Raw genomic sequence first — 9,122 nt, forward strand, 5'->3', positions numbered from 1 at the left:
ACGTACTTTTGTAAAGTGATCTGACCGTATTGCCTCCTAAGCTTGTGGAGGCAGGCGAATAAATAATAATAATAATGACACGTTGTTAGGTTAACGACAAGGTTGTGTCGAGTTGCATCAGCTCCACGTGTGAGCCACGATTCTTTCAGCCGGTACGAAACGTGTCAAAGATGATTCGTGTTAAAAACTATTCTTTTGTGGATAGGGAAGGGTTGCAATGTTCCACAAAGTTGAGTATTCCGGAGACCATCAATTTCGCCGAGCAGGAAGAGAACATATTAAAACTATGGACTGCTCATTATGTATATGATGAATGCATGGATATATCTACTAGAGAAAAATGGCCAAAGTATTCGTTCTATGACGGGCCACCTTTTGCTACCGGCCTCCCGCATTATGGCCATATCCTCGCTGGTACCATAAAGGATATTGTGACGAGGTACGCATATCAAAGTGGCTATCACGTGGAGCGTCGATTTGGCTGGGACTGCCATGGTCTTCCTGTGGAGAATGAGATTGACAAGAAACTGGGCATCAAAGGGCCTGATGATGTCGCCAAGATGGGCATTAAAGCGTACAACGAAGAGTGTCGTAAAATTGTGATGAAATATTCCAAGGAATGGCAGGAGATTGTCGGCCGAATGGGACGGTGGATTGACTTTGAAAATGACTACAAAACTATGTATCCATGGTATATGGAGTCCATCTGGTGGGTGTTCAAGCAGCTATATCATAAGGGTCTCATCTATGAAGGTATCAAGGTAATGCCCTATTCTACTGCCTGTAACACGCCACTGTCCAACTTTGAAGCAGGTCAAAATTACAAGGACGTAGTGGATCCATCAGTTGTCGTAGTCTTTCCTCTATTAGATGAGCCAGGGGTGTCTCTATTGGCCTGGACCACCACTCCTTGGACGCTACCTAGTAATTTGGCATTATGTGTCAATCCTACTTTTGAATATGTGAAGGTAAAAAATGAGAAGACTGGTGACATTTATATCCTATTGGAGGCTCAATTCCAAATCCTTAAGGGTCCTTATACCATAATAGACAGGATAAAGGGCACAGACCTGAAAGGAAAGGCATATGAACCACTGTTTCCATATTTTTTGCATTATAAAGAGAAAGGTGCTTTCAGAGTCCTGAATGACACTTACGTCACAGCAGAGACCGGAACTGGCATCGTCCATCAAGCCCCGTATTTCGGAGAGGATGATTTTCGATGTTGCCTAGAGGCTGGCATTATATGCAAAGACCAAGAGATTGTATGCCCCGTGGATAGTTGCGGTTGTTTCACGGAGCCGGTTCGCGACTTTCTCGGCAAGTATGTCAAGGACGCGGACAAAGAGATAATAAAGTATTTGCAGCATAAGAAGAAGCTGATTGTCAATAGCACGATAAAGCATAGCTACCCGTTCTGCTGGAGAACGGACACGCCGCTTATTTACAAAGCCGTGCCGTCTTGGTTTCTCAAGGTGGAGGCGATCAAGGACAAATTGCTGGTGGCAAATAGTGAGACCTACTGGGTGCCGGATTTCGTGAAGGAGAAACGATTCGGTAATTGGCTGCGTGATGCGCGCGACTGGGCCATTAGCAGGAATCGTTACTGGGGCAATCCAATACCGCTTTGGATCTCTGAGGACAAGGAGGAGATCGTGTGCGTGGGCAGCATGGAGGAACTAGAAAGATTGACGGGCGCAAAAGTGGAGGACATTCATCGCGAGAACATCGATCATCTGACAATACCGTCGAAACGTGTGGGACAGCCGCCGTTGCGTCGTATATCTGAGGTCTTCGATTGTTGGTTCGAGTCCGGTTCCATGCCGTACGCGCAGGTTCACTTCCCATTCAATCAAGATCGCAAGGAATTCGATGACATCTTTCCGGCAGATTTCGTCGCTGAGGGTATCGATCAGACGCGTGGCTGGTTTTACACGCTTCTAGTGATATCTACCGCGCTGTTTGGCAAAGCGCCGTATAAAAACCTCGTGGCCAATGGTCTAGTACTCGCGTCTGACGGTCAAAAGATGTCGAAGCGTAAGAAAAATTATCCCGACCCCATGGAAGTGATCAACAAATATGGGGCGGACGCTTTGCGTCTTTATTTGATCAATTCGCCAGTCGTGAGAGCCGAAAACCTTAAGTTTAAGGAGGAGGGTGTCCGGGACATCGTCAAGGATGTCTTCTTGCCATGGTATAATGCATTCCGTTTCGTAATGCAGAACATTGACCAGTACCAAGAGTCTGGAATCAGATTTGTAATCACCGAAGATCAAGAATCCTATTCCAATAATATAATGGACAGATGGATTATGTCGATCACTCAATCGCTGTTGATCTTTGTGAAGAAAGAGATGGAAGAGTATAGACTGTACACCGTTGTGCCCTATTTAATAAAGTACATTGACAATCTCACAAACTGGTATGTGAGAATGAATAGAAAACGTATCAAAGGTGAAGATGGTCTGGAGGATTGCGATAATGCATTAACAACTCTATTTTTAGCAATTTACACGATGGTGCAGACCTATGCGCCATTCACGCCATTCTTGACGGAGTTCATGTTTATGCGATTAGACCAATGGGTAGTAACGTCAAATGATTTGCTTAAGAATTTTGAAAATTGTCGCCCGTATATTAAGAATTTTACAAAGACATTCAAATACCAACCGAGTAATCAGTCAGATTGTGAGTCTCATCCTGAGCCTATGGATGAAGAGAAGGCTTTAAAATTGAAACGTCAAGAATACACGAAGAAGATAAATGAGTGGAACGTAAAGAACGTTAAAGAACTTAGAGAATATTTTGAAAATTTTGACAAAAGTGTGCACTGGAAATTAATACCACAGCCACAACATCATGTAATTAACAAAGACATAGAGAAGGCTGTGTCGCACATGCAATCAGTCATTCAACTGGGTCGTATTGTACGCGATAGAAAGGTCATTCCAACAAAATATCCCTTGCCGGAAATCGTGGTGATCCATCGAGATGACAAAGTACTAAGGGACATTGTCTCACTAAAGTCATACATACTCGAAGAACTCAACATCAAGAAATTAATTGTTACTACTGACAAGGAGAAGTATGGTGTGACCCTGAGAGCAGAACCAGATCATAAGACACTTGGTGCTCGTTTGAAAGGCGAGTTCAAACAGATAATTCAAGCCATTAAAGAGCTGTCCGATGAACAGTTACAGAAGTTTGTATCCACGAAGGAAATCGTCGTGCAGGGCCACAAGCTCGAGGAGCAAGATCTGCGTCTGATGTTCAGCTTCACCGGTCCGGCCGCCGAGCAACTGTCGAAGCAGTACGAGGCCCACAGCGAGGGAAGCATATTAATCCTTGTGGATATTACTGCCGACGAGGCGATGCACAACGAGGGAATAGCACGTGAGGTGATCAATCGAGTGCAGAAGCTGCGGAAGAAAGCACGACTCGTGCCCTCCGACGAAGCCGTCGCGTATTATGAGATCAAAGACGCGAATAGCAACTTGGCGAAGGTCATCGTCAGTCATAAGGAGTTTATCGAGAACGTGACAAAGACTCCGCAGAGAGACATGACGGAGTTGCCGCGCAACAGCGATGTCATTATTGAGGAGATGCAGAAGATCAAGGACATGGATATGAGGCTCGTGTTGGTCAGAACATCGGCAAATCATACGTCAACACAGGAAAGCAACACGTCATCGAAATTGCAACCCTCTGGGAGCTACGTCAATGTAATACTTTCGAATATGCAACCACGATACGGCGCGTCCTCGAAGGATAAGATTTACTTGTATAATTCGCAACTTGGACCTCTCACATACAAACGTTTGAAACAGGAGATTGATTTGGTATTTGGTATATATGATTTTTCGTACGATATGTATCTTCATGCTAAGAAAATTACCAGAACACTGGATGACACGCCAGTGGAGAAAAACATGTTCAATAAACAATGGTTAGAAGTAGTGAGATCAACAAACAAATGATAGAAGTTTTAAGTATATTTTTTCTGAATGTAAGATCGAAAGAAAACAGAAACTAGCAAATCATTATTATATCTTATAATTTTGTTATTTCTTTGTAATTTTCTGGAAAGATGACATCGTGTTTGTTGAGATCAAATGAAAAATGTGTGATTAGTTATTAATTTTTTTTTTCTTTTATCAATGAAAATATTTACTACGAGGCATATTAGGAAGCGATATAATTTAATGATATATTTATTTAATGCATAAACTATTAATACGCCAAGACGTCTTATTATGTGATTTTAAATAAATATAATATTTTCATGAAAGTTTCTGCTATTTTGTACATTAAAGAATAAAAAGAATTAATTGTATTTTTAATCTCAAGTTTTTTCCACGTTTTTTATCATATTTATATTTTATGCACTGTTGAAGAATGTAAGAAATGATTTACAATTACTGTATAAAACGAAATAATAGGTAATTTCATAATCAACGTAAATTTATCTTAACAAAATATGTAAAATTTTATAATTATATATTTAACACTAAGAAACAAGGACAATTATACTGTATGATAAATAAGTATCAAATAAATAAACATTTATTGGCATTATTTAAAACAATCGTGTATGTGTATATATATACATATATGTGTAAATATAATTATTAATTTAATTTTAACAAATTATAGTACGCTAGTTAGAGACCATAATATATATCTCTATCACGCTCGTCCTTTTGTTATGCCATAAGCATTTTCGATGAAACTTATATTTTTATGCACGTCCTAGAATTTATGTCCAACGTGAATGTTCGTTTAGTGACTTTTTTAACTTTTTTTTTTTAGAAAAGATTGATTTTATTAATATTCTATGCATTATGTGTCATGTACAAATAAGTATAACGCAAGTAGATGACTTCCAGATTGCTTTATGTCTTAAAGGTCGCGGATAATTTTTGTTTCTCCTTTATTACAAAATTCATTCAAATTAATTCTTTCTGTTTATGCTAATGGTAACTGGAATTCACGCATTATTAGACACATTTCCGTAATACTTAACATGTTGATCGTCACGCGTATGTGATAAGTTATTAATACATGATTAGCGTTCCTTATTTTTTTAGAACGCCAAACATTCAAATATAAATAACAAAGTCCCGTCGAATGACGTTAACAGTAAAAAATAAATTACAAAAAGAAAACATATTTGGCTTCTTGGGAGTTTTTTTGTGAAATTGACTAATTTCATATAATTCTGAAACGTGACAATCAATGTGTTAAAAATACGTGAAACAATTCTATATTAAATTCGGCGGATCAAAACGTTCACAAATCACACAGCACCAACAATACAATAGTACTACAAAATCGAAGAAAGTAATAATTACTAAGTAATTACCTGTAGAAAATATTTCTATATAATTCTCTCATTTTATAATTTAAAGTTAGTTACAATAAAATTTAGAGAAATAAACGATTAATTAATTTTATTTCTTTACTGAATGGAAAGTGATATCCTTTCAGAATTTTATATATATACATATATTGCAAAGAAGTGTGTTTCACAGAAACTTAGTTTATCGTACAGAGTATTTCCTAATTACTTTATAACGTAAACACCATAAAGCGATATTTCTTACGAAAAATATTTATATATGCATGATCTTTCCCATGAAACTAAAAAAAAACGAGAAGTAAAACGAATAAAGATAATAGTAATTATACGCTTGAATGACTGTCGAAGTGTAATAGTTCTTAAACGTTGAAGTCAATTTTAAAAGTCACAAGTTATTTTTTCTGAGAAGCGTAGCAATGTCATCATGTTACATTCTTCAGAGCAAAAGAGAGTTCATGAGAAAAAAATAGTAACTTTATTTATTATTTCAGAATTATTGCAACATAACATTCGGCGTATTTATCTTGGATTCTTATTTCATTTAATTACTGTAAATTTAACAGAAAGATTGACGGGCGCAAAAGTGAAGGATATCCATCGCGAGAATATCGATCATCTGACAATATCGTGGAAACGTGCGGGACAACCGCCGTTGCGTATATCTGAGGTCTTTGATTGTTGGTTCGAGTCCGTACGCGCAGGTCCACTTTCCATTCAATCAAGATCGCAAAGAATTCGATGAGAATTCTTTCCGGCAGATTTTGTCGTTGAGGGTATCAATTAGACGCGTGGCTGATTTTACACGCTTCTAGTAATATCCACCGCGCTGTTTACCAAAGCACAGTATAAAAACCTCATGGCCAATGGTCTAGTATTCGCGTTCTGACGGCCAAAAGATATCGAAGCGTAAGAAAAATTATCCCGACCCCATGGAAGTAATCAACAAATACGGGGACGCTTTGCGTCTTCATTTGATCAATTCGCCGTCATCGTGAGAGCCGAAAACCTTAAGTTTAAGGAGGAGGATATCCGGGACATCGTCAGGATGTCTTCTTGCCGTGGTATAACGCGTTCGGTTCCTTAATGCAGAACATTGACCAGTCTGAAATCAGGTTTGTAATCACCGAAGGTCAAGAATCCTATTCCAACAATATAATGGACAGATGGATTATGTCGATCACTCAATCGCTGTTGATCTTCGTGAAGAAAGAGATGGAAGAGTGTAGATATACACTGTGGTGCCCTATTTAACAAAGTACATTGATAATTTCACTGGTATGTGAGAAATGAATAGAAAACGTATCAAAGATGAAGGTGGTCTGAAGGTTTGCGATAATGCATTGACGACTCTATTTCTCAATTCACACGACCTATGCGCCATTCACGCTATTCTTGACGGAATTCATGTTTATGTGATTAGACCAATGGGTCGTTGTAACGTCGAATGATTTGCCTAAGAATTTTGAAAATTGTCGCCCGTATATTGAGAATTTTACAAAGCATTCAAGTATTGTACTAACCGAGTAATCAGTCTGATTGTGAATCTCATCCTAAGCCTATGGATGAAGAGAAGGCTTTCAAGTTGAAGCGTAAAGAATATATAAAGAAGATAAATGAGTAGAGGACAACTTATATACTTTATATAGACATATAATCTATAACGTATATTATATATTTTAAATATAATATATTAATGAAATGATAGGTCATCTACTATCATGCACTATAAATAAAATTTCTTTTGAAATCTTCTGTAAGAAACGCTGCACTAGAATTTATGCGATAACTTAACGCACCTCTTATATATAACGAATTTAATTATAATTCAGAGAAACGTATGTCAATAGAAATATCGCAATCGGTGTTTTACATCTTCGAGAGTAACACCAAGAAAGATGAAAATCACAAAACTATAGTGAGCTCGTTATCATCAACGATAAATCTGATCTCGAGAATGTTAATTAACGTTGAATTACGTTAAAAAAAAAATGCTCGACGACGAAGATTACCGATTGATTGATTCCGTTAAATCCATAATATAGTGATACGCGTTACAATATATATTATATCGATTTGTATTTAAGGTGCTTTTTTTATATTAAAATTAGAACTTAGAAGTAATCGTATTAGAAGGGATCGTAGTAATCATCGTCATCATCGTCATCATATCATTCCACGTTCCGAATATTATCTTGATCAGAAAAGAAATTACTAAACAGAGATACCGTGAAAATTGCTGTAAGCGCGTAGAGCGCGAGTGTGGTTGTCGCGGTAAAAAGTTGAGCGTAATGATACCGCGAATACCACGCGAGACCTAAGATGATCGTCAGAAGGCTTACAAGGAGCCGGCTCAAGTCCCAGTCATTATGTACCGAACTTATCCCCGCATCGGTGGGCAGATCCGAGAATGGCTGGGAATTGAAATAAATGGATGACGAATTATCTAACGTAGACGACGACACGGTAGCTGGTCGTGGTTGATGCACCCAACAGTGAACCACGCAATCGTTGAACAAGCCGCACTGCTCGAGAGTCTGAGTGTCAGGTTGTAATACACGGCCGTTGAATACTAACCGTACCGCTTTACGTGCTTCCAATTCTATTTGAAAGTGCCTTCTGCGAAGTGAAAAAGGTTTATTTTATTTTGGTGCATTGAACTGCACTAGAACTTTCCTTTTCGCTTTTATTACATATTAAACATTTACCTATTTCACTTTAAATATAAAAATATGTATACTAGTTCAACTATAAAAAAAAATAGACCTAAAGACAAGTTATAATAAACATAAAACAAGAAACAATGTTGGATTATCTTTTGTAAGAACATAATAAAAACTGTTACAACTTAATTGACACAATAGAAATGTAAGCTAAAAGTACCTTTTAAAATCACCCAGCATTTCTTTAAGACTGCCCGTAACTATTTTTTGATCGTCATTTATAAACTTCAGTTTTATGGTGATATCATTGCTGCTATCACTCAAGGTTGATCCCTCTGACATACATTCTGATGAACTACTAGTAGTTTGGTCCAATGCCGAGTCAGCATTATCTGCCTTGATTGTTCTTTGTAACAATGATCGATCAGCATTGTTGAACGAATCCATGGCTTCAATAAGTACTTCTTCCGCTGTCGTAGATTCTGTTGGTCTCGAGACATCTTGAGACAATTCGCTCGTATCTAATGATTACGCGATACAAAAAAAAAAGATTTGAGTAATACTTAAAAGTTTAAGTAATATCTTATGCAAAAGAGAGAAAAAGAAATATTTACCTACTACAGCTGCATTTGGACAATTTGCTTGTATACTATCGCCATTATTCGAAGTTGTTTCTAGTGTTTCTTCTTCTGCCGTTTCTGACCTGTGAGGCCGACTAACATCTTGGACACTAAGATTACTTGCGTTCTGATGATTAGCTCTTATTGAAGTGATACGCGTAGGTGCTCGGTCCCGTAGGATAAGTACTGTACGTATCAATGGCTGATCTGCTATACTTGTCGAGCACCAAGCAAGCCATCCCACCAACAATATGGTCATGACGATGAAGAAATCTGTGACTTCATCGCCCACTCCTTCAATCAATGACATTTTACTTGAGGATCTATTAAAATGACAATATACAAATATTTATAAAATCACGAATGAATTAACACGATATCAATTAAAGCTGTTTATAAATAAGCAACTGTCTTTAACAAATCTTGTAAAAATTCTATGCATTTATATTTATATATATATATATATATATATATATATATATA

General features: G+C 37.5%; 2 protein-coding genes across 4 annotated transcripts in view; one reads left to right on the forward strand and one right to left on the reverse strand.

Moving 5' to 3' along the window:
- The first annotated feature begins 22 nt into the window (after positions 1–22).
- Positions 23–4,172, forward strand: LOC108747532 (isoleucine--tRNA ligase, cytoplasmic). Its single transcript, XM_018485093.1, has one exon. The coding sequence runs from the start codon at positions 171–173 to the stop codon at positions 3,975–3,977; it is 3,807 nt and encodes a 1,268-aa protein (XP_018340595.1). The 5' UTR covers positions 23–170; the 3' UTR covers positions 3,978–4,172.
- A 2,894-nt stretch (positions 4,173–7,066) lies between these two features.
- The window catches only part of LOC108747432 (transmembrane and ubiquitin-like domain-containing protein 2), a 3,561-nt gene continuing 1,505 nt past the window's right edge, over positions 7,067–9,122 (reverse strand). For all 3 annotated transcript variants that reach the window (XM_018484878.1, XM_018484877.1, XM_018484876.1), the window contains 3 exons: positions 8,634–8,962; positions 8,240–8,540; positions 7,067–7,975 (listed from right to left, as the gene is read on the reverse strand). In XM_018484878.1, coding sequence (XP_018340380.1) covers positions 7,528–7,975; positions 8,240–8,540; positions 8,634–8,949 — 1,065 coding nt within the window. In that variant the 5' untranslated portion in view covers positions 8,950–8,962 and the 3' untranslated portion in view covers positions 7,067–7,527. The remainder of the gene's footprint in view (positions 7,976–8,239; positions 8,541–8,633; positions 8,963–9,122) is intronic.

Source organism: Trachymyrmex septentrionalis, unplaced genomic scaffold, assembly GCF_001594115.1.
Source record: "Trachymyrmex septentrionalis isolate Tsep2-gDNA-1 unplaced genomic scaffold, Tsep1.0 scaffold2, whole genome shotgun sequence".
Taxonomy (NCBI): domain Eukaryota; kingdom Metazoa; phylum Arthropoda; class Insecta; order Hymenoptera; family Formicidae; genus Trachymyrmex; species Trachymyrmex septentrionalis.

What these genes read in the sequence shown, in the direction of transcription:
- LOC108747532 (XM_018485093.1), top strand. Translation starts at nt 171, where the DNA reads ATGATTCGTGTTAAAAACTATTCTTTTGTGGATAGGGAAGGGTTGCAA.